Below are 26,183 nucleotides of genomic sequence, written 5' to 3'. Positions count from 1 at the left end.
GGAACTCTAGGTACCTTAAATACTTATCCTTTGGAACTCTAGGTACCATAAATCCTAATCCTTTGGAACTCTAGGTACCTTAAATACTTATCCTTTGGAATCTAGGTACCTTAAATACTAATCCTTTGGAACTCTAGATACCTTAAATGCTTATCCTTTGGGACCGAAGATATATCCAATACTAATTCTTTTGGGCCTTTTTGTTGTTGTCTTTTAACTCTAAACCATACCCATAATTCAAGGGAGGGAGGACATAGGCCTTTTTTAGAGTTTGTGCTTCAGAAAAGTAACATTATTGATATGCTTGAAACCTAGGCCTTGTTTTAGAGTCTATGCATATTTGAGACAATTTACAGTATTAATATGCTTGAGACTTTGGACTTGTTTTAGAGTTTGTGCTTGAGACTAGTTACAGTATTAATATGCTTGAAACCTTGGCCTTGTTTTAGAGTTTATGCTTGAGACAAGTTACAGTATTAATATGTTTGAAACCTAGACCTTGTTTTAGAGTTTGTGCTTGAGTCAAGTTACAGTATTAATTGAAACCTAGACCTTGTTTTAGAGTTTGTGCTTGAGTCAAGTTACAGTATTAATTTGCTTGAAACCTAGGCCTTGTTTTAGAGTTTATGCTTGAGTCAAGTTACAGTATTAATATGTTTGAAACCTAGACCTTGTTTTAGAGTTTATGCTTGAGGCAAGTTACAGTGTTGATATGCTTGAAACCTAGGTCTTGTTTTAGAGTTTATGCTTGAGTCAAGTTACAGTATTAATATGTTTGAAACCTAGGCCTTGTTTTAGAGTTTATGCTTGAGTCAAGTTACAGTATTGATATGTTTGAGAGCTGTGCTGACCTGCTTGTACAGAACAGAAAGCTTATCAGAACACTTTCACAGGTTGTTTTTTAATAACATTAGTGCACGTGTGTAAGCATTAAAAAAAAATTATTTTTTATTAAATCAGCTTACTAACAGTTTTTGGGTCGACTAGTTGCATTTTAAGCTGTTCATATGATAATTTATGACTCCCACTCTTCATTTTGTCAAATGTATTTCATCACTACAATTTTAAAGATCAGCGAACCAGAATTATTCAGAAATGTCCACCATGTCAGCCCAAAAACTGCACCCATAAAAGAGAAAGTAAAACTATTACTTCCTTTAAATATATTTTTACATTACAGGTGAAATATGAGATTTGGATTTATTATGAGCTTTATCAAACAGTTTTCTTGGATATAATTACTAATTTTACTAATTAAAATCATTTAGAATGATTTGAGAAGAATAATGAAACTTAAAGACCTTAGTTCCAGACTTAGGGATCAGACAAAGGCTAAAAAGGTAAAAAATTTAATCATGATTTTTAAATAACTAGGTTTTTAGGGCGCTTAGCGCCCATTTCTATTTCAACTTTTTACTGTGGCTTAATCTGTGAGCATCTTCTCTTTGTACAGTATAAAAAAAAAAATAAATAAATGTTTGCGGATTTCAAAATATTTTTTCGCACATTTTCAAAATTTTACAAAAATAAAAAACTTTTTAACACAAACTTTTGAAATTTGGATCATTAATAACTTTTCTCTGGGGTCACCGAGGGAGGAAGGCCAGCCACAACAATTTCTCGTCCGAGCCACATTCTCCTCATTTTCTCGTCCGAGCCACCTCTAAATCCTCGTCCTTCCAATATTATTTTTTGAAAGTGTCTAGTCCTCCAAGATAAAACTAATTTTTATGAATTGGGCCACATTAGGGCATAAATGAAATATTGAATTTTAGTAAATCGAAACAAATTTTTTCAATTGAATTGAAGTTTTCGAGTTCTATGTCCTTAAAAATGTTCATCTTTTTTACGCGCATTTTCAGATATTCCTGGTGTAGAATGCCGTTAATAATCCCGAGGTTATAGAACTTTAATCTTTTTTTGTTAATTATGGTGAAAACCATAGATTCTGGGTGGTTCCCGGGGTGAAAATGATAGGCAGAGGTATGCCAAATATTTTGCTATTTATTTCATATCGCGAAGGTAGGCCATTACGGAGGCAGAAAAGTTTTAAGTTTTGACATCATTCTCATGTTTCTAAAGTTAAACATGATTTAATCATTGCATTACTTTAGTCTATCCATTTTTTATGGCCTAACGTGGCCAGATTTGTTAAAAATAGTTTCATCTACAACAACTAGAAATTTTTAAACACATAATGATCGAAGGACGAAGATTTCGAGGTGGTTCGGACGAGAAAATGAGGAGAATGTGGCTCGGACGAAAAGTTGTTGTGACTGGCCTTCCTCCCCTCGGTCAAGTGAGGTCCCACACAAAAGTTGGGCCTTATCGGTTGAGCCGTTTTGACATTTATTAGATACAAACAGACTAACAGACATCCAAAGACATACAAGCAGAGTATATGAAATATAATAAATGGGTGTCCAGTGGGAAAACGGTAAAGATATCGAGTTTATATTCTTAAATTGGGAATATTCATCTGGACTATCTGATCGATTGTGTGGCTGTTGACGATATCTAAACTCTCATAAGTTGCATCGGAAATAATTCCTTCAATTACAGTTCTTGACCTTAACAATAAATAAATGATCATTATGTCAAAATTTAGTCTTCTACAGGACAGGACTAGAGAAATCACTGATTTTAAAACACAATGTTTCCCCCTCTGATCACTGTCAATAGGATTGAAAAAAATTACTGTTCAGGTTTTCAAGCTGATGGATGCTGTTGAGAGATTAGGATTGTCCTTGGAGAGATTAGACAACAGATCCTTGTCCCAGGTACAGTTTTTGTCTCAATCTCAGGTACAGTTCTTGTACTGTGTATATTGTCCCAGGTACAGTTTTTGTCTCACTCTCAGGTACAGTTCTTTTGTCCCAGGTACAGTTTTTGTCTCACTCTCAGGTACAGTTCTTGTACTATGTACATTGTCCAGGTACAGTTTTTGTCTCAATCTCATGTACAGTTCTTGTACTATGTACATTGTCCCAGGTACAGTTTTTGTCTCACTCTCAGGTACAGTTCTTGTACTATGTACATTGTCCTAGGTACAGTTTTTGTCTCACTCTCATGTACAGTTCTTGTACTATGTACATTGTCCCAGGTAAAGGAAAGATGAGATAAGATATAGTTTATTGCTAATAATACACATACATACAAGTTATAATGTTACAGGCGAAAATTCTGCAACTATTTTAATATGTTTTACTATATGAATGTATTATATCAATTAGGCGGAGATTAACTTTCGCTGTTAATTTTGGTTATTATCCCCCCCGAGGTGCGGCATAACAAATAAGTTGATTTATCAGTTTAAGAGTTTAGTAAGACATAACAGAGTAGTTTTTCCAGGAGCAGGTTTGTACATTTTCCTTTTGTATAGTTCTTGTACTATGTACATTATCTCAGGTATAGTTCTTGTACATTGTGCTAGGTATAGTTCTTGTACAATGTGCATTATCCCAGGTTTAGTTCTTGTACATTGTCCCAGGTATAATTCTTGCACATTATCCCAGGTATAGTTCTTGTACAATGTGCATTATCCCAGGTATAGTTCTTGTACATTGTCCCAGGTATAATTCTTGCACATTATCCCAGGTATAGTTCTTGCACATTATCCCAGGTATAGTTCTTATACAATCCCAGGTATAGTTCTTGTACATTATCCCAGGTATAGTTCTTGTACAATGTGCATTATCCCAGGTATAGTTCTTGCACATTATCCCAGGTATAATTCTTGTACATTGTCCCAGGTATAATTCTTGTACATTATCCTAGGTATAGTTCTTGTACATTGGCCCAGATATATTTCTTGCACATTATCCCAGGTATAATTCTTGTACATTGTCCCAGTTATAATTCTTGTACATTATCCTAGGTATAGTTCTTGTACAATCCCAGGTATAGTTCTTGTACATTGGCCCAGATATATTTCTTGCACATTATCCCAGGTATAGTTCTTGCACATTATCCTAGGTATAGTTCTTGCACATTATCCCAGGTATAGTTCTTGCACATTATCCCAGGTATAGTTCTTGTACATTGCCCCAAGTATAGTTCTTGACATTATCCCAGGTATAGTTCTTGTACATTGCCCCAAGTATAGTTCTTGCACATTATCCCAGGTATAGTTCTTGCACATTATCCCAGGTATAGTTTTTGTACATTATCCCAGGTATAGTTCTTGTACATTATCCCAGCTATAGTTCTTGTACATTATCCTAGGAATAGTACTTGTACATTGTCCCAGAACCCTGAAACAAAGACTGCATTACAAGATCTACTAGGTTGATGTAACACTATATGTCCACTATCCAGGTTCTCCCAGAACCTTGAAACAGAGACTGCATTATAAGATCTACTAGGTTGATGTAACACTATATCCACTATCCAGGTTCTCACAGAACCTTGAAACAGAGACTGCATTATAAGATCTAATAGGTTGATGTAACAATATATCCAGGTTCTCACATATCCTTGAAATAGAGACTGCATTATAAGATCTACTGGGTCGATGTAACAATATATCCAGGTTTTCACAGAACCTTGAAATAGAGACTGCATTATAAGATTTACTATGTTGATTAAACAATATATCCATGTTCTCACATAACCTTGAAATAGAGACTGCATTACAAGATCTACTAGGTTGATGTAACAATATATCCATGTTCTCACATAACCTTGAAACAGAGACTGCATTAAAAGATCTACTAGGTCGATGTAACAATATATCCAGGTTCTCACAGAACCTAAAGTATTGACAACAATGACCATAACAATAATAACATAATGATTTCAGGATCGAAACTCTCGTCTTCACTCCAGCTCAGAAGTTTTGCGCCGAGGTGAGGATAGTGCGGTCATTCTATTTCTATATTACGATTACCCCTAACCATATTTTCAAGATTAACTTTAAAGGGCACATGATCATGTTCCACTACTTGCTACCTTAGTTAATTGTTACCTATTACAAATAATTGCATAGAAAATACATCACATTTTTAAACAAACTCTAAATTGAATTTTTGAGGCCTCTAATTTGCTTTTATAATGCTTCATTAACTATATAAATGTCGTCATCTCCACGTTACTCTAAATTGGCCAGGGGGTTTGGTTTCTTTAGGACTGTTCATAATTTAAACCTTTTAAAATTGTAATTGCTTAAGATTCTTTTACACCTTTGCCTGTTGTTACTTGTTAGATGATGTTTTTACTATTATCACTGCATAATTTTACATTTTCTTAGCTTACTGTAATGTTTTTTGTAATAGTTTGATATCATTTTTCTGTATTAATTCAAATTTATTCAATGTTTAGATGAGATCAAATCAAGCAAAAGTCAATCTCAGGAAAAAAGAAAAAAATAGATATATTTAATAATATTATCAGTTCTAGAATAGAATAAAAAAACACCCTCTTTTATTACCAAATCTTTATTTAAAAAAACTCTTATTCCTAAGTCCTCCAAGTATTTATTTTGTTATTGGTTACGCTATTTATTTTAAAAGACTACATCAATATATATAAAGTTGTAATCTCTGTTTCTTTGTCCGATCATAACTCGGGAACCCCTGGACCAATTTGCCTCAAATTTTTATTGGTGAACTCGGGAGAGCCACGGGAATGATCTTGGTTTTGAGATTCTAAATTGAGTGGGTCGACTTTTATCAGGAAAAATAGCTAAACTCTGAATTTACGACCAGGGGCGTGTAAACGGTGGGACAAACTATGAATTTCCTAGTCCACGATGGGTTCTCAAACTAGTAAATAATAAAGCTGTATTAAAAATCAGCTATAATATATAAAGAAAAAATTTATAATTCTTTTCTTAACAAGCTATTTTTTTTAATTTTTGATTTTATAAATTGAATACAGTTAATACTGAAAAATTATAATTTTACTATTCTTCTTGTCAGCATTTCTCTCCTTCTTCCTTTTTTTCTTTTTCTTCTGTTGACTGTCCCTGATTCTCATAATTAAAAAAAAAATAATGTCGAAACCAGTATTTTTGGACACTCACTCTGCACGATGTATTATTTGTTTTGTTCTGTTTTGGCTCACTCATTTCTGCTTCAGTAGCAGATAAATTCGTATTGCTAGCACTGTGTAATCCTAGGTTAATGATCTCAAATTTAGCATACATTATGATTAAAAAAACTTAGAAATATAGCAAGATAATAAAAACTGAAAATTACAAACGATCTTTCAAACAAAATCCAAGTAGCTCATCCCTTTCATAAAGGATTTTTTTTGGGGGGGGGAGATGTCTTTATTTTTTTCTGAATCAGGAGGATCTTCTGGATGGAGGAAAGCGTTGGAACAGGTTCAGAGATTTATCGGGCTCCAGGTAAACTAAAGTGTTCAGATTTTTATTCTTTTTAAAATGTGGTTTTAATACAGCATTTGTTCTTAAAGGGACTGTAAGTGTAATAACACTTAGACCATCCATGCAAAGTGGTAATGCCCATTTACAATTTGTCTTATCAAGGATGAATTAGAGCTGCATATTATTGTTTATTTAATCTTTTTATGGTCTTTAGTGGCTTCTCTGTTAAAGTGACTTGAGCATTTCTTGCTTACACAATGGAGAAATTAACATAAAAATGTTGTTATCTTTCACATCTTTTATCAGATTAAGCTTTCAAGGGTATAGTTGTAAATCAGGCATTGACATCTTTGCATGTAGGTTCCCTTAAAATTACCCTTACAGTCCCTTTAAAGGTCTTTGTTTCAGGAGATAAAATATTTTTTTTAAGGGAGTGACCGGCAGTGTATGGTTGTTGTACTGAGAATGTAGTAGTTTGGAGAAATTTTGAGGGATGATTTTGAGAATGGGTTTTTACAAAATTATTCAATAACGACACTGAAAAATGTAGTAAAGATCTTACAGCAAACTAATTAGTTGTTAAGAAACAGGTTGAGAAAATGAAAATTAGCTATTATCATCGAAAATTAGTAATCTTATTCAGTTATTGGTGTCTGTAATTTCTCATTGTTCACAAACATTTTCTGTAGATTTCCTGGAATTTTTATTGAAAAGACAGCATTTGTAGAATTTGAAGAAATATGCAAAGAAATTCATAAAGAATAAGAAATTCAATATAATGATGAAACAGAAATAGTTGATTCAAACATTGATTTATTGAGAAGATTTCAATTGAGAAATATGTTCCTAAACATCTAATTAGTTTACTGTAGAATTTTACTTTACATTTTTGTTGTCGTTTCGTTATTTAATAATTTTAAAAAATCGATTTTTAAAACGTAACCACCCAAATGGATGATTTTGAATGGCGGCTTTGCGCTCAAACTCAGTAATTATACATCATTATAACCTTTTATATGACTTAAGTGAATCCTGATATCTCCACAATACTACATTCTCAGTTCAACTACCATACATTGCCGGTAATTTCCTTTAAATTCAGATAGAAATATCATGTTTCAACCTCAGATGGTAAAATTGTCTGTATTTGATGTAACTTTGTTAGGTTCAGAAGTTAGGCAAAGAAGTAGTGTAACCACAGGCCAGATTTTATAGATAGTAAAAATTGTTGTACAACATAGGTATTGATAGGTGTGCTGTTTCTCTATAAGAATGGTCTAGAGTACAGTAGAGAAGTATCCATACCTAGCTCAACTATTTTTTGATTGTCTAATTCTAGGCAGACCTTGTTGAAATAAAACCCGATTAGTATTAGACAAAGTAGCTCTAAGTTATTCCTATTTCTTCACTTTGTACCCTGGCCGTGGCTACTGTAGTTAGGTAGGATCACGGGGTTCAGAGCCACTTGGCCTTTCCTCCCTCTGTATGTGCAGACACCTTTCACAGCGTCCACTGCAAATAGTGCAGAGCTCTGTTATGCTAAGCTGTAGGAATGCAACTAGAAGGAAAACATCCTTTGAAGAAGAGACTCATAGATGTTTTGACATTCCCCTGCACACATTATTTTCTTTTTTTATCCTTTTAATTAATTTAATTAATTTAATACTGTGTCACCTGTTCCTCAACGACCAGGGTCAATTGGTTTAAACACCTTACAAGGCAGAGGCCAGAATCCTGTGCATGCTTGCAGAGTCAATTAGGAACAGCAAGCATAATATGTCCTAGCTTTCCTGTTTTATCAGGTCAGTCCTAATCACCAGATTCCTTTAACATACAGAGATCAGCATCATATCGATGCATGCAGAATCAATCAGGAGCAGCAAGCAGAATATTTCCTAGCTTTCCTGTTTTATCAGGTCAGTCTTAATCGCCAGGGCCCTTCAACATACAGAGATCAGAATCATATCCATGCATGCAGAATCAATCTAAAGAAGCAAGCAGAATATGCCCTAGCCCTTCTGTTCATCAGTTCAGTCCCGACTATCTGTTCCCATGTTTACAGATTCAGTCTAAAGTAGCAAGGGGATTGTCTATTTTACCTGTTAGTACTCTGCCTTTACCCCTAGTAGAAAAGAAACTGTTAAAAGTTTTAGAGGCAAAAGTTGAAAATAAGTCAGGAAAAAGACACCTTGGGAAAGACGGTGACTATTTTAAAAGAGCGTTTAGCTAGAACATCAACAGTTACAATTTTCGCAAAAAATGCCAATTTTTCGCAAAATAAAAAATGCGAAAATTTCGTGATGAAACACAAAAAATAGCGGGGAAAATGCAAAGATATTGCGAAAAAAACAGTAGAGAAATTATTAATTATTATATACTTAAATTTCTAATGATGAGCTCTCAGAGTAGAGAATTCGACAAGTTTTTTTGCGGAATTATGTGCTGCAGCTTTGGTTTTCACGGAATTTAATTTTTCACAAAATTATTGGAAAAATAATGCTCGTGAAGAGTGTTTTTGCGAAATTTTGCACTGTTTTTGAATCATTTTTAGCTTAATTTATTTTCGCAAAAATTATGAAAGTTCGTAAAAAAGTTTGCGAAATAAGTGTGAAAAGTTTCGCATTTTTTCCCGAAAGTTTTCGTTCGCTGGAAACCCTAGTTGAAGGCCTATAGTACAATGAAGCTCTTTGCTCTTATAAATAAATATGTGTTAATATATTTTAGCTTGTGAACCCCAGGGGTAATATGTGCTATAAAATCGAATTTAGTTTTTTTTTAATTCTAAATTTAGTTTTTCTAAAATGAGCTAGTATAAAATATTTCTAGGCGGAAAATATCTGCAAGTGAACAAGGTTTGCAGGCTCTGCAGCTCTACGATATAAAGTTTGGAGCTAGAGACAGGAATCTGTAACTCGTATAAAAAAAGACCTTGAAAGGTCCGCTGGTTTTAATTCTTTATAAGCTGATTCCCTTCTGTTTATAAAAATTGAATTGGTGATTTTATCCCCTCCCCCCTATCCCATTCAAGATGGATAACACATCTAGACAACTAGGATAGTTATTTATCAGGTTTTAAGATTGCGTCTACTTTTAAGTGTCACAATGACCCAGGTTTTAGTTTTGTCCCACCAGTTCGTTTATACTTTTTTGCAGCCTTAGACAGGTACATTTAAAACTGCAATTTGCTTGTTTTTAGCTGCAATTTAAAAGGAGTGATTGTAAAAAACCTGTTAGATTTATGCTTTAAAGCCAGCCTATTTTGATTTGCAGTGCCCCCTTCCCCTTTTTATTAGAATTAGCCCCTGAAATTGGAATTTTTCAGCAATTTTTATAACTTTTAATTATTGGATTTGTGGGAAAGATTTCACTTTTATTTATGTCTTAAGTTACTGATATTTATAGTTTAAGTGGTGCAAGTAGTATTAAAAGCTCAGTAGGTAAGTTTCAAGCAATATAAATTTAACTTTTTATTATTATATCGATTATCATAGAATCTTGATGAAAGATTGAATTTATTTTATAATCAAACATGTAATGCCTATTACAAAAGTCCCCTGCGCTGAAAACTTTAGAATGGGATATCCTTAATCCTGATCTGTTAATTAATGTGGAGATAAATAACTAGAGGAGAACAAGCATTATTTAACTTGGAGATGAGGGAAAAGAGGAGATAAGCATCTCGATATCCACCATTCTAAAGTTTTCAGCTCTGGCCAGGTAGTAATAAGCCAAGTTACATGAACTCTAGACTTTATTTCAAGGGACCCTCTATTTCTACAAGCAATACTTTAACCTTTTGTCAGATGACGGATGAATGAAGTTTCCTTGAAATTAACTTGATATTAATTATTTGTTATTTGTTATGTTTTAATAAAAGTGACTTGTGCATTTTTTTGATTAGGAACTATGAAAGTTAAACACATTTATCTTCATTATTTCTTATCAGATAANGGGGGGCTCTTGCAGATTACTTTTCTTTATGTTCTTTACCTGTGTATATTTTATTCAATATCTTTGATATTCCTGGTTATGATCTGAGTTGATTTCTGTGTAGATAGTTTGATCAATGGAAGATGTGATGTAGAAACTGCAGACAACATTAACCAGGTAGGAAGGTTGTCTAGGTGAGATTAATATAATCATAGTTATGAGATTCATTTTACTTAGATTGTAATTATGTATCATTACTCATTAGGTACCTTTTATTCTATTGTTGATCTTAAACTGAGAATTTTCTCTGAATATAGCTGGGAACTCGATCTGGATATTTATTTAATCTTTATTCGATATCTGCAGTGTAATTGTATTCTGAAAGGATAACTGAAAGTGAAACGAAGAGATTAGGCATTGATCCTTGAATTAAAAGGGCCCACAGTGGAAATCTAGATCAAGCAATTATAATAATGAGTATCTAACACAAAAGTTGCCAGAACAGACAATAAATGATCTCTGCTCTTTAATTTTTAGGCAACAGAGAAGTTAAAAGAACGATTAGAAGAACAAGCCAGAGAAGCAGGAATATATATAAATGTTAATCAGGTAAACTATACTCTAACTTCAGTTATAATCCATCTATTAGAAGAACAAGCCAGAGAAGCAGGAATATATATAAATATTAATCAGGTAAACTATACTCTAACTTCAGATATAATCCATCTATTAGAAGAACAAGCCAGAGAAGCAGGAATATATATAAATGTTAATCAGGTAAAATATACTCTAACTTCAGTTTTATTCCATCTATTCCACTTTCTTCATTATTTACCGATGTACTCCATTATAATACATTTTACTCCCATTACTCCAATATCCTCCATTTTAATCAAGCACGCTCTACTAAACTCCATGATAATCCCTTCACTACAACTTAAGTTTTCTCCAAAATACCCCGTTACACTTACAGTTCACTATTATCCATTATACTTCAATTACTAATGTAAAGTTCTATATATTTCCAATTTTAGAACTATGAAGAGAACTCAACCATGCTTCTTCACAACATGGAAATAGATCAAAAATCTGAAGACAATGGCGGAGAAATATTAGAAATAGTAGAAGATGAAAATGTTTTGATCAACCAGGAAGATCCATATGCTTGCTTGGATCTACTCAGCCAAAACAACCGGATTAAGAAACCCCAAGAAGAAACCAATGGAGTAGAGAGCAGGGATAGATATAAAGTTTTTGAGCTAATAACTGAACCCTCAAGGAACCCATGCTTTCATTTTTAACAATGATTTTGTAGAATAAATTTCAACCTTTATTTTTGTAGGGATGTCTTCCTTTTTATATTTAAAACTTGTTTTTAAAACTGTTTATGCTTTAGTTAATTTCTCAGGAGAATAACCTCTATTTAAGTGTTAGCTAAGTGTCCTGTTGCTGTCAAAAAAAAGTCATTAATTCTTTTAATTTTCTACATTGTCTCTGCAGCTTTGATGCGCAAGTTACTTGCTATAGAGAAGCCACAAAATTTCAATTTAACAACTAAGAATATCTCGTCCATACTTGATCAGACAAAGGGGATACCGTTGTAATTGTACGCCATAGGGTGACTTGATATCATGTTTGAAGTATGGGTTTGATCAGAATGCCTGAAGAGAGGTTTGGTGAGGGACCTATAATACCTTCTATGCAGGTGAATAATTGGTTAAGGGTAAAAAAAAACTGTTTTGATATAAATTCATAGCAAATCCACGTTGTTAAATTTTCTTTGACGCATTTTAAAAAAGATTTAAGATTTTTGTTTTATGATTTTCGAAATCATTAAGATTTTTTTCTTTTTTTTTGTGTAAGTCAAATCACTAATAATGTAAGCCAGAAAAAAATGTCGTCAAAATAAATCAATATATGCGTGTTGAAACACCGAGTTCAAAACCGTTAAATGCGTAGAAATCACTCGAAAATTAATGAAAATATATTTGTTGCAAGTAATGTAAGAACAACGTGTACACTTCTGGTAGGCTGTAGGATAGAAATATATCTGGTATATTGATCTTGTGTTTCAGGAAACCTATATTCTTGGAGATGTTCTTGTCTCAAGAATAGGAATATATCTGGTATAATGATCTTGTGTTTCAGGAAACCTAAATACTTGGAGATGTTCTTGTCTCAAGAATAGAAATATATCTGGTATAATGATCTTGTATTCTTGGTAACCAGCATTATTGGAGATGTTCTTGTCTCAAGAATAGAAATATATCTGGTATAATGATCTTGTATTCTTGGAAACCAGTATTATTGGAGATGTTCTTGTCTCAAGAATAGGAATATATCTGGTATAATAATCTTGTATTCTTGGAAACCAGTATTATTGGAGATGTTCTTGTCTCAAAAATAGAAATATATCTGGTATAATGATCTTGTATTCTTGGTAACCAGCATTATTGGAGATGTTCTTGTCTCAAGAATAGGAATATAACTGGTATAATGATCTTGTATTCTTGGAAACCAGTATTATTGGAGATGTTCTTGTCTCAAGATCTTATGTTCTAGGAAACCAGTATTCTTGGGGACGTTCTTGTCTCAGGAATGGAGATTCTACTGGAGAGGGGCGGAAAGATATTGGAGGGAGGATCCCACCTCTCCAGTTTGATGGATGGAACCTCCAATATATCCCGGATAATTGAGCAGAGAATGGAGAAACGGATGGAGCTTGATAGTCCACGTTTAGGGTTATCTAGGAGAATTCAGGAGGTTGGTTCAAACGCAAACTCTGATTTTCCGAATTCTATATCTTTGCAACCCAATGTCGTTACCTTAGATATTTCTAACTTTGAATTGTGTTAGATCAAATAATAAGTTCGAAATATCAAAGGTTTACACCATCCAGTTGCAAAGATATAGGGATTGGAAAAATTAAGTTTGTGGCAAACACTTAATTTCTTTAGCAAATTACAATTTTTCAGTGAGTGTTTCTTTCTGTTTTGGTAATTTTCATTCTAAAGACTGGTAAAAAATTCGAAATCAAAAGAAATTGATTAGATTAATGGAGACTAAAGTAAATTATGAATATAAATTTTGTTTTGAATATTCTTATGGCTTTTGCTGGAGGTTTGATTCGGTGAATACAAATTGCATTGACTTAGGATAATATAAAAAAAAGTTCGGATTATGAGGGGGGTGGGGTGGAGTGATTTTGGAGGAAAATGTTTACATCAAATATATTTCAAGGAGTCGGCTTAAATTTGTCTTATGTCTTATTTACTGGCAACTCCTGCATACATGTTCATCTTTGAGTCTAACAATTAAACAATTTAGAACTAAGGATGCTACTCCTGATTGGCACGTCAAGTGACTATCAACTTAAGGATGTTTTACCGTAAACAAAAAATGTATCACATAAATTTTGAGACTATGCACTGTATTTAGGAGCTGCGTGGTACAGAACTGCAGAGCAAGGTTGACGAACTGGCTCGTCTCTTTCATCAAATATATTCTAACCCAGAGTTCAGGTTGGGGTTTTCTGGAAGTATGAAGTATACCTTGATTGATTTTATTGGATTGGATTTGATTTGATTTAGTTAAATTTCTTTAATTTAATTTGATTTGATATTATTATTATTATTATTATTATTAAACACCATTGCAATGCATATGTTGTTAAAGGATTAGTTTTAGTAAATCTAATGCATTGATCCCTGTATTCCTGTAGTTCTGATTTCGTATTTATTTCTTTTACAGAAAGCTTCGAAGATTTGTTGTGTTACTATTTTTATTCGAAATTAGTAAAAGTGATCTGTTTTTAAGCCTAATATGCTGAATGCTGATTTATCAAAAATAATAATAAAAATATAACTTGTGTATTTATCTTGTTACCTTACAATAATATCATTTCAATAATAGTTGTGGTTATTCATTTTCATAAAAATTCAAAATCTAGATATAAACTTGTATGCATATTTTTTCTAGATTGGCGAATACGAAATCCTTAGGAAATGCTCTTCGAGAACTTTTTCTAGGTATTATTAGTAATATTTTATTTTTTCTCAATTTTTTTTGTGATTAGAATATTTAGTAATTAATAACACTGTAGAAAATGTTTTATTTTGGCTAAAAGGGACTGTTGGCGTATTTTCGTGCTTTTCCATTTATTAAGTAGCTTGTCCAATTTACGACAGGACCCTTTTAAATCATTAAAAATATCTATTTCTTTAACCATTCACAATTTGTTTGTTAACTCACTTTAAGTCTTTTTTATATATTATTATTATTTTATTATTATTATATTATAATAATATTATTTTTTATTTTATTTTTTTTATTTTATTGTATTTTATTCTGTGCTGAAGGTTTATTTGGTTTGAGTGTAAGGTGCCAAAAATTCTGTTAATTTAATCGTTTTCTTTTCTATTTTAGATTTTAAGAAAGAGAACGACGATGTTGAGTATTTAGGTTTTAATTCTATGAATGATTAAGAAGAAAAATAGCATTTTTGTCTTTATCTGTACAGAGCTGAAAACTTTAGAATGAGATATCCTTAATCCCGATTACTTAATATGAGTATCTAATGGACAAACTTTTGATTTTTTTCTTAAACCGTTCTTTCTTGGATATAGTAGAGAAAAATCAAAAACCGGTTTTCCTAAATTATAGAGTTCCTCCCATTTCTGTATATAATCTTAAATGGCGCGCAAAATTTCAAATTTATCGGCTTCATATAAGCGACTCTGATTGTTTGAATTTTATACATCTGTATATAATCTTAAATGGCGCGCAAAATTTCAAATTTATCGGCTTCATATAAGCGACTGTGATTGTTTGAATTTTATACACCTTTCAGGATACAACTACAAGATTAGATTAGTCTCGATATTAAGAAAAAGAGAGGATCAAGCATTAATCTCGATATCCACCATTCTAAATTTTTCAGCTCAAAATTGTTTAATCCACTCTCACTTGATTTAATCTTAGAGAAAAATTTGTTACTTTTCTTAAAGAATATCTCATATTAGTTTTTTTAAAAAAAAATCATCGTATATTTTAAAAGATTTTTTAACTAATCTTGATCAAGCAAGAAAAAAAAAAGCTAGTGGCCAACATTTATCTATGCACATTTTCAACGTATGTATATTGCTGCTTAGTGCTTCCTATAAAAATAGAATTTATTGTTAGATATCTCTGGTTATTTAACAGATGTCCATAAAGTAAAAATTATGAAAGGAACAACAATTGCGAGAAAATTGCATTTTTAAAAGATTTGATTTGCTCATGTGGATTTGTTAAGATAATTTTCAATTCTGGTTTTCTGCAGTAGTAACAGCATGATGCTTTGTACCTGCTACATTTCTAATATTAGCTTCACATTTAACTTCTAAGTCATTTGCAGACGCTAATCTTGATGTTACCAAAAATGGCAAAAGAAATGAGAGAATTTAAACATCTTTTTAAACAGAAAACCTAACATATTCTACTCATTGTTAATCTCAAATAGGTCGACTGCAGTCCATTTAAAAGACACCTTTATTTAGTCACGGTCTTATAATTCTCAAATTTCCGCATTAATGGGATTCAAGAAAGCCAATTTTTATTTTTTTTTAACTTGTTCCAATAATTGTAACTTTTTGTTGATCAAGGGCTGGAGGCAGTATTTTCTAATCCTAGCCTAGTTTCCAGACTGTTCAGCCCTTTACACGAGGCAGAGCCTTGGGCAACTGCCGCGCCGGATTATATTTATCAACAGCTGATCCCTATCTTTACTCAGTCAGCTGTTGATTTTGATTTATTCATTGCTAAAACATTAGGTAACAATACTTGATACTATTTTCTACAAAAATGAGCTCCTAGTAAATATTAACATTATGCATAATTACGCTTTAAAATCCCCTTCAATCAAAACATGTTTATATGCATAGATTTGAACACTAAGTCAAATAAGTCTAAAAAATAGAGACTCCCTAGAATTATTTTGCCATAAACATTCCTTCAATTGTGATTTTTTTAAACCTTTCTTGATTGAAAAATAATCAAAAAAGAACATAAGCATATTTATTTCTAGTTTCATTTTCTGAAATGCTCCCATGTGATAAAATAGTGGAAAATCTAGATGTTACAAACTATTACACATACAAATATATTCTTAGGTGAGTTTCATTTCTATTTGCCATTTGGTATTGTTGATTCTGTTTGTGTCCCACATGTCCCTAGTCTGTGTTGTGTCCCATGTCCTAGTCTGTTTGTGTCCCACATGTCCCTAGTCTGTTTGTGTTCCACATGTCCCACGAAACATGAAAATTGAGTGGTTGATTAAAACTATCGTATGATTCATTTAAAGGAAAAACATCATTTCTTGGGTACTAAAAAGTATCAAAATTAAAGTGAATTTAAAATTTCTTTTATGCCCAAATTTTCATATTTTTACCAGAGCATCAAAAATCATTTTTTCATACAATTCTTAAAAAAGATAAGTACCCCTGAAAAAGATTGCAATATATATATACTTTAACTTTAATATATTAAAGTGTTGATGCTGAGATGAGAAAAGAGCTTAGTCCGATAATGCTGGAACAGATAGACTTAGAGAATGTGTTTTCTTGTGCTAATTTTCTAGCTGGATATCAGGATATAGAACTCCTTAATCTAGTCAGATACCTAGGTAGGATATCAGGATATAGAGCTCATTAATCTAGTCAGATACCTATGTAGTATATCAGGATATAGAGCTCCTTAATCTAGTCAGATACTTAGGTAGTATATCAGGATATAGAACTCCTTAGTCTAGTCAGATACCTAGGTAGGATATCAGGATATAGAGCTCCTTAATCTAGTCAGATACCTAGGTAGGATATCAGGATATAGAGCTCCTTAATCTAGTTAGATACCTAGGTAGGATATCAGGGTATAGAGCTCCTTAATCTAGTCAGATACCTAGGTAGAATATTAGGATATAGCGCTCCTTAATCTAGTCAGATACCTAGGTAGGATATCAGGATATAGAGCTTCTTAATCTAGTCAGATACCTAGGTAGGATATCATGATGTAGAGCTCCCTAAAATCTAGTTAGATACCTAGGTAGGATATCAGGCTATAGAGCTCCTTAATCTAGTCAGATACCTAGGTAGGATATCAGGATGTAGAGCTCCCTAAAATCTAGTTAGATACCTAGCTGTAGGAAAGAAATGAGGCAACCACCATTTTTTAGCATATTTTATTATTTTAGAGCGTATTCTATCAATTAACTCAGAGTGCTGTATTCACATTATTCAAAGTCAGGTATTAGCATAATTAAATGTCTTATGACTTAAATTAAAAAAGTATTATTTTGAGATTTTTCTTTTGAGATAAATGTATTTTTCTTGTTACTTTTTCAGACTTTAATATTGCCACCAAGCTGTCTTCTCTTCCACACATTTAAGTACCTGGAGTACCTTTATACATCAATCTCAATACCAGGTATAAACATTTTTACCTTGATCTACCTGGAGTACCTGGAGTATCTTTATACATCCATCTCAATACCAGGTATATACATTTATACAACATTATTTAATACCTTGATCTACCTGGAGTACCTGGAGTACCTTTATACATCCATCTCAATACCAGGTATACAGATTTATACCTTAATCTACCTGGAGTATCAGGAGTACATCCATCTCAGTACCAGGTATACACATTTATACAACATTATTTAATACCTTGATTTACCTGGAGTACCTGGAGTACCTTTATTCATCCATCTCAATACCAAGTATACACATTTACACAACATTATTAAATACATTGAACTACCTGGAGTACCTTGAGTACCTGGAGTACCTTTATACATCCATCTCAATACCAGGTATTTACACAACATTATTAAATACATTGATCTACCTGGAGTACCTTGAGTACCTGGAGTACCTTAATACATCCATCTTAATACCAGGTATACAGATTTATACCTTAATCTACTTGGAGAACCAGGAGTACATCCATCTCAATACCAGGTATACACATTTATACAACATTATTTAATACCTTGATCTACCTGGAGTACCTGGAGTGCCTTTATACATTCATCTCAATACCAGGTATACACATTTATACAACATTATTAAATACATTGAACTACCTGGAGTACCTGGAGTAACTGGAGTACCTTACACATCCATCACAATACCAGGTATACACATTTATATAACATTTAATAAATAACTTAAACTACCTGGAGTACTTTGAGTACCTTGAGTACCTGAAGTACCTTTATACATCCATCTCAATACCAGGTATTTACACAACATTTAAGAAATATGAGGTAACATTTCTTCATGGATTATCTCTGGGAGAAAATTTAAAATTAGGCAGACAATTGCTAATTTTTTAACCAATTTTGACGTTTGGTGGACAAGAATTTATTTATTTGGAGAATATGCAAGCAAATTTGCGCGTTTTTACGTTTTTTTCGCGAAAGTTTACTTTAATTAGTTGGCGTCCCCTTGCTTGACTAGGATATAATTAACCTGCTGTCTCTCAATCTATAAAAAAATTAGGTTACTGATTTATGAAGAGAAATCAATTTTATTTTTTTTATTTTTAGCCTTCAACATTTAGACTTCAAGTTTGTTTTAATAAATTTTATAAGTAAGTCCGACGTTTGTACTTGTTCTACGGTTGTACTGTCCGAAGTTTGTGTTTGACGTTTGTACTGTTCCGATGTTTTAGGTCAAATAGTGCTTAGGTTAGTAACCAGATAAGATTTTGGCGCCCTTGAGCCGGATTCAAGGTGCAAAATATCAATCAAAAACTGCAAAAAAAACCTACCCCCCTCACCTTCTCTACCTTCTTGAAGGTTTCAGCATATTACTCTTTTAACTAGGATGTGTTGACTTGATGAGTGAACTTGAAACTGAATGGTTTTCATATTTTTGTCGAGCTCTAGCTGTTCATATTCCAGGTGGGAGTTTTTTACAATCTATAAAATAAAGCCATTCACTCATAAATACAATTTTATTTATGCATGAATGGATGGGTAAAGGGTAGTTTTTTAAACTGCTGGACCGAGTGGGCTAACATTTTTTCCGAGGGGTAACATAGGCTAAAATATTCATTATTTTTTTTCAAAAATCATTTTTTTTCTTCAAAATATCGCATTCTTTGAGGAAAAACTAATTTAGTTTCCCGGTAGAAATCATGCGGGTAAATGGCAGGAGTAACTTTTAGTAACCTTGACAGCGCTGGATTCCCAAGCTAGTACACAAACATAGAAACAAATTAACAGCTTCTCTTTGTTTGTAATTCGAAAAAACGCCTTTTAGAGATCAAAATTTAAATAGAGAAGTTGTCTTTATCGTATTGATATAAACGTCGACCACTGTATTTGATTGATCGATTGTTAAGGTTGGCCACGTGAGTGGAGTGATCTGTGTAAACAACATCCTTCCTTCTTTAATTTTATAAATCAAGCATTTAAAGCCACAAACCTTTCCTACCTCAACAAGTATCCAAACATTAAAGGTAAATAACAGGATTTTCAAAACTTTTCTTTTAATATTAATGTTTTTAATGTGAAGAAAAGATTGCTTTAATTTCTTGAAGGATTCCATATTGGTGTTATTGTTATAAGTCGTAGAAAATAAATATTAACCTCTGAATTTTACAAAATAGCGTTTGGCAAAGAATGTTGGTATTTTCGAGACATATACGAAAAGTAAGCTTTGTTGAGTTTAAACTGTACGCTAGCATACACTCCAGTTTTATGTCAATTTAAACACCTTTTGATAGAGAGTTCTTTGCCCCCAATTATCAGTCAACAGGTTGGAGGGTACCTTTGTAAAATAGGCATTCCCCTCTTTGCACTGAGAGTTACTTTGAAAATACGCTTACAACGTAAAGTAGCATATGTGTTCAAATATGATGTTTACAAAAACTCTCTTTTCTAGGATCTCACAAAAGCTTGGAAAACCTTGAATTATTTCCACTAGCCAACTTTCTGATGATTGAATCTGGTTTGACCAGCCCCCCAGCCCAGCTAGCCTGGTCTAAACTCAACTCATTCATGCCAAGTTACGCCAGGTTTGTGTTGAATAGAAGGGAAGAGTTCTATTGGGTACTTTATTTCCAGCTGTATGGTATCAGGATTAAATCCAAATTTGTTCATGTTTCAGTATATTTATAATTATCTAATTTTATAACTTGAAACAAAAATATTTCATCTTCATTTACAACTTTTATTTACCTTTAATTTGACTTTTAACGTACTGTTAGTTTACTTCGTCTATCTATATATACATTGTTTGGGTGTCTGTTTGTTTGTTTCCAATAAGCGTCAAAACGGCCGATCGGGTCCAATTTTTTTGTGGGACCTCACGTGACCCCAGGTATGGATGATCGAATTTTCAAAAATTGCCTCTAACTAAATTCGATTTTTGAAAATTTTAAAAATTTTGTTTTTGTTTTACAATGTATACAAAGAGAAAATGTTCACAGTTGAAAAAGAAGATATCCGCGAAGCGCCCTAAAACCCTGGTCTATAATACTTTGCTTGACTGTCTGTCTGTCCGTTTGTATCCAATAAATGTCAAAACGGCTGAACCGGTCGGGCCCAAATTTTGTGTGAAACTTCACATGACCTCAGGGAAGGTTTAATGAACGATAAAAATTTCAAAAATTTGTCTCCAACAAAATTCGATTTACAATAAATTTTTAAAATCAACGTTTTTTGTATAAAATCCATTAACTTTTTTGATTTTGTTTGTTAATGTATATAACAAAGAGAAAATGTTCTCACTTGAAATAGAAGGTGTGCGCATAGCGCCCTAAAAGTCTAGTATTATGATAATACTGCTATCGTATCAAGCCAAAGCAACTGATAATCATTTCTTTAAAACATAATTGTCAGAATCTTTTTTAAAAAAAGAGCCGAGATGTAAAAGTATAATAGTACCCTAATAGTATCCTGTCTACGGGCCATGGATGAAGAACACTTTCAAGGCAGTACTACTAGCATCGTATTGTACTTTACTTTCTTATAAAGTTTTGTATCTTTTTCAATATTTTGATGACAAAGAATATTTTTCCTTCTAATTTTCAACTAAGTTAAAAGTTAAAAGTTTCCGTTTAAAAACTATCTGATTCACTGATTAATTACGTATTTCTCTAATTAGGTGCATGCTTGTGTATAAGAAACCCATAGACGAGGAGATACCTCTTCTCATTGAACTAGGAGATTCAGGTATTTGAACTAGGAGATTCAGGTATTGAACTAGGAGATATAGGTATTGAACTAGGAGATACAGGTATTTGAACTAGGAGATACAGGTATTGAACTAGGAGATACATGTATTGAACTAGGAGATACAGTTATTTGAACTAGGAGATACAATTGATACAGGTATTTTGAACTAGGAGATTCAGGTATTGAACTAGGAGATATAGGTATTGAACTAGGAGATTCAGGTATTTGAACTAGGAGATACAGGTATTGAACTAGGAGATACAGGTATTGAACTAGGAGATATAGGTATTGGACTAGGAGATAAAGGTATTGAACTAGGAGATACAGGTATTTGAACTAGGAGATACAGGTATTGAACTAGGAGATACAGGTATTGAACTAGGAGATACAGGTATTGGACTAGGAGATAAAGGTATTGAACTAGGAGATACAGATATTGAATTTGGAGATACAGGTATTTGAACTAGGAGATACAGGCATTGGACTAGGAGATACAGATATTGAACTAGGAGATAAAGGTATTGAACTAGGAGATACAAGTATTGAACTAGGAGATACAGTTAATTGAACTAGCAGATGCAGGTATTGAACTAGGAGATACAGGTATTGAACTAGGAGATACAGATATTGAACTAGGAGATACAGGTATTGAACTAGGAGATACAGGTATTGGACTAGGAGATACAAGTATTGAACTAGAAGATACAGGTATTGAACTAGGAGATACAGGTATTTGAACTAGGAGAAACAGATATTGAACTAGGAGATACAAGTATTGAACTAGGAGATATAGGAATTGAACAAGGAGATACAGGAATTTGAACTAGGAGATACAAGTATTGAACTAGGAGATACAGATATTTAAGTAGGAGATAAAAGTATTAAACTAGGAGTTACAGGTATTGAACTAGGAGATACAGGTATTTTAACTAGGAGATACAGGTATTGGACTAGGAGATACAAGTATTGAACTAGGAGATATAGGAATTGAACAAGGATATACAGGAATTTGAACTAGGAGATACAAGTATTGAACTAGGAGATACAGGTATTGAACTAGGAGATACAATTGATACAGGTATTTTAACTGGGAGATTCAGGTATTGAACTAGGAGATTCAGGTATTGAACTAGGAGATACAGGTATTGAACTAGGAGATACAAATATTGAACTAGGAGAAACAGTTATTGGACTAGGAGATACAGGTATTGAACTAGGAGATACAGGTATTTGAACAAGTAGATACAGGTATTTGAACTAGGAGTTCCAGGTATTGAAAAAGGAGATACAGGTATTGAACTAAGAGAATGAGATACAAGTATTGAATTAGGAGATACAGAGTTGGGGAAATGATTTTTTAACAAAATAAATTCTCCTAAATATTATTTTAGATCTATTGGCAGACCTAGGCCTGCTCTCTGCAGAGTGCTCGATGAAGGTTGCAGAACATATTTTACAAGTGTATATAAAGGTAAGAAGTACAATTGTTACGTTAATTAAGAAAGGACTGGGAAAAAATCAGCGTTGTAAAAAAATCTGGCCATGATGAGAAGTAAAAGCTGATTTAATTCAAAAAATGAATTCTAATGTCGAGCAGTCGAAAAGAAAACTTAAATATGTTAGCCCTGTAGGTTGATTGGTAATAATAATAATAATATTTGTAGGATGAATGCCCGCTAACCTGGAATCTATTTTCTGAATGTCTGCTTAGGAATCTACAGCTTACAGCTCATACTGTACTGTACTGTACAGTGTACATTGTACATTGTACACTTATGGCACCTATCTTTAATACCCATGGGTCTAGGAATTATATACATGGTTACCTTCAAAGGATGTTACTTCAGAGACGACTGTACGAAATTTATTCTGTCTTGTTTCTTGCATTCGGGGTTCCCTAGTGCTTTAGAATTGTTTCTTTTTTGCCAAATTAATTAATATACTTTTCAAAGATCTTATTCAATACAAAATACTAAATTCAATCTTCATATCGTCACTTTAAAGAGTTTTAGGTCCTATAGGAAATAAAATAATTTTCAGAAAGTTGAACTTATCGCATTCTGATTTTTAAAGCTTATTCTTGCAGACATCATGATGTATTTGAATTTTCTAAATATCACTATTCGGCTCTTATAGCGTTGATATTTGCTTTGATCTGTCCTCTTTAAAAATCCACTGTTTGGATTTTGTTTGGATTTTTAGTCGTGAAATTTTAAGTAACGATATCTGAATATTTTCGGCATCTTCAAAGTATGTTTTCAATCATTTGTGTACACTCTTAAAAAAGGCAACATTTCTTAATTCAGTTTGCTGTCATTGATGTTAATTTAAGACAGGAGCATTCAGATTTAAGTTGCAGCTAATTTCCAAAGAATTGGGTTTATTAAACTGGTTTAATAGTGTATCTGATGGATTTTCAATTCTCATGGTTGAAATTGGCGGATTTGAGGTATTTGATAAGAATAAGGCTAACATTGAGAGTAAATCTCCACTAAAACTAACCAAGGTCGTCGTCAGCTGATTCATAATTTGGGTCTAAGATTGAGCCTATAATATGTGTCTAAAGAATCGCGGGTTCAAGTTAAATACGCTGGTTCGGTTGTCCCCCATATAACTATCTCTACTTAAGAAAAGGCCTGTTGTCGTGAACCATACTCTATGCTAAGAAGAGCGGGGAAATGTATGTATACCCATATTCTAGTGCTGGCTCTATGCTAGCGTAGACTTTTTTACAGTGCTGTCCCATCCCTAAACTGTACTAAAATAAGCTGGATTATGGTTAGATGCTCTGGCCCGGTCATCACGTTTCAAGTTCTATTGAAACTGTCTCCTCTACTTAAACCTGGTGATATAGAGCACAGGTAAAAACTTTATACGATGTAAATTTTTAGGCTTCACCCCCCCCCCTTTCCCTCACCTTCAAAATAATTGAGTCTTTGCCATAAGCTCAAATTTGTTTATCCTTATACCCTTACAACCTGAAGGTTATCACCTTTAATATTTTAAACTTAGATTATTTGATGAGAAAGAATTCCTTGTTTGAAATATCTTATATATTTAGTCACGATATTGGATTGCAAATAAGGATTAGAAAATATGTGTTTGTGGCAAAAAGACTCAACTCCTTTAATCAAATACTTGGAAAGAACTATAGGACCACGACTTTAGCTTCATTTTTTAAATTTTAAAATATTCTTTGACATTTTTTCTTTTTTTAGTTTCTACTGTAAGCTGCTGGTTTCTTCCTTACAGTATAACAGAGCTGGAAGTATTGCAGATAATTGATTTATTGAAGGATATCCCAATCTGACTTTTATAGGACGAGTTGTATGGGATGATCCGGTTACTTCAGTTGTTTTTGGGAGGATTCGGTTTCTACCGGGTTTTTTAGGAGGAATGAGGATCCCATTTTTCAAGGTGGTTTATGGATCCCATTTTTCAAAGGGTTTAAATAAGGGTCCGGGTTTTCAAGGTGGTTTATGGGAGAATCTTGTTTTTCTAGGTGGTTTATGGGAGAATCTGATTTTCAAGGTGGTTTATGGAAGAATTGATTTTCAAGGTGGTTAATAGGAGAATCTGATCTTAAAGTTGGTATATGGGAGAATCTGATTTTCAAGGTGGTTTATGGGAGAACCTAGTTTTCAAGGTGGTTAATGGGAGAATATGATTTTTCAAGGGGGTTTATAGGAGAATTTGGCTTTTCAAGGTGGTTATAAAGATAATCCAGTTTTTCAAGATGGTATATGGGAGAATCTGGTTTTTCTATGTGGTTTATAGGAGAATCTGGTTTTCAAGGTGGTTTATGGGAGTATCTGGTTTTTTTAAGGTGGTTTTATGGGAGAATCTGGTTTTTCAAGGTGGTTTTATGGGAGAATCTGGTTTTTCAAGGTGGTTTTATGGGAGAATCCTTTTTTTCATGGAGGTTATGTCAGGATCTGGTTGTTTGATGTCTTTTTCTCAAGGGATGTAGTTCCTCAGTTAATAATCAATCAGTGGATCCTTAAAATATTTTAAGCTTTTTGTTTATAGAGTTATTTTTGATTCCCATTAATCAAGAATTAGTATAAAGTATAAAGCAATAAATTTTACTTCTGTACTTCTCTTCAAACGTGAAGATTTTTTTAGGATGATTTTAAGGATTATTTTATGTTAACTTAACATTTTTTTCTAGCTGATTAAATTTATTGTGATCTTACTTTTAAATGCATTTGATTATTAAATATTTTATTAAAAATGTTACAAATAATTTAGATAATATTCTTGTTGAATTTTTAAAATATTAATAAATTTTTAATCCATTTACATATACTAGTTATTCATATTTGTTGACCATAAATCTCCTAAACCCCACCCTCACGTAATGTCGTCTTTACCAGCCCCAATATTTTATAATAGTTTTTTATATTTCATTTTTTTTAAGAAAATGTTTTTAACGGATTTCGAAAAGTATGAGTGTTGCGCGGCCTTCTTAGATAGTTGCGCAAGCGACAAGAGAAATAATCAAATTCAAAACAAATTAATTAAAAAATATTATAAAATATAAACTATCTACAAATGTGGCGAAAGATAATTGATTTTTTTACGGTTTAAGTCGTATGTTGCAATTTTCTCAATTTACATGGACGCTAAGTTATTCGGTATGAGACGCCTTTAACAATTTTCTCCTTATAGACGCAACAGATAGAAGTAAGATTAGTAGCG

General features: G+C 32.8%; 1 protein-coding gene across 3 annotated transcripts in view; it reads left to right on the top strand.

Annotated features, from left to right (window-relative positions):
* Positions 1–25,578, top strand: part of LOC111706355 (uncharacterized) — a 33,397-nt gene extending 7,819 nt beyond the window's left edge. For 2 of the 3 annotated variants that reach the window (XM_023479212.1, XM_023479213.1), the window contains exons 14-43: positions 799–893; positions 1,269–1,340; positions 2,706–2,780; positions 4,802–4,847; positions 5,320–5,351; positions 6,291–6,349; positions 9,155–9,229; positions 9,731–9,765; positions 10,383–10,435; positions 10,796–10,867; positions 11,293–11,537; positions 11,915–11,963; positions 12,821–13,021; positions 13,697–13,779; positions 14,237–14,286; positions 14,684–14,719; positions 15,440–15,487; positions 15,901–16,068; positions 16,323–16,407; positions 16,786–16,919; positions 17,484–17,536; positions 17,635–17,716; positions 19,125–19,202; positions 19,646–19,762; positions 20,188–20,320; positions 21,412–21,479; positions 22,874–22,953; positions 23,147–23,193; positions 24,266–24,343; positions 24,701–25,578. In XM_023479212.1, coding sequence (XP_023334980.1) covers positions 799–893; positions 1,269–1,340; positions 2,706–2,780; positions 4,802–4,847; positions 5,320–5,351; positions 6,291–6,349; positions 9,155–9,229; positions 9,731–9,765; positions 10,383–10,435; positions 10,796–10,867; positions 11,293–11,537; positions 11,915–11,963; positions 12,821–13,021; positions 13,697–13,779; positions 14,237–14,286; positions 14,684–14,719; positions 15,440–15,487; positions 15,901–16,068; positions 16,323–16,407; positions 16,786–16,919; positions 17,484–17,536; positions 17,635–17,716; positions 19,125–19,202; positions 19,646–19,762; positions 20,188–20,320; positions 21,412–21,479; positions 22,874–22,953; positions 23,147–23,193; positions 24,266–24,343; positions 24,701–24,767 — 2,516 coding nt within the window. In that variant the 3' untranslated portion in view covers positions 24,768–25,578. The remainder of the gene's footprint in view (positions 1–798; positions 894–1,268; positions 1,341–2,705; positions 2,781–4,801; positions 4,848–5,319; positions 5,352–6,290; positions 6,350–9,154; positions 9,230–9,730; positions 9,766–10,382; positions 10,436–10,795; positions 10,868–11,292; positions 11,538–11,914; positions 11,964–12,820; positions 13,022–13,696; positions 13,780–14,236; positions 14,287–14,683; positions 14,720–15,439; positions 15,488–15,900; positions 16,069–16,322; positions 16,408–16,785; positions 16,920–17,483; positions 17,537–17,634; positions 17,717–19,124; positions 19,203–19,645; positions 19,763–20,187; positions 20,321–21,411; positions 21,480–22,873; positions 22,954–23,146; positions 23,194–24,265; positions 24,344–24,700) is intronic. The other variant, XR_002766221.1, reaches the window with a different exon arrangement.
* Positions 25,579–26,183: the final 605 nt, after the last annotated feature.

Source organism: Eurytemora carolleeae, unplaced genomic scaffold, assembly GCF_000591075.1.
Source record: "Eurytemora carolleeae unplaced genomic scaffold, Eaff_2.0 scaffold656, whole genome shotgun sequence".
Taxonomy (NCBI): Eukaryota; Metazoa; Arthropoda; class Copepoda; order Calanoida; family Temoridae; genus Eurytemora; species Eurytemora carolleeae.
The sequence above is the reverse complement of the archived record's forward strand: the minus strand, read 5'-3'. Positions and strand labels throughout refer to the sequence as shown.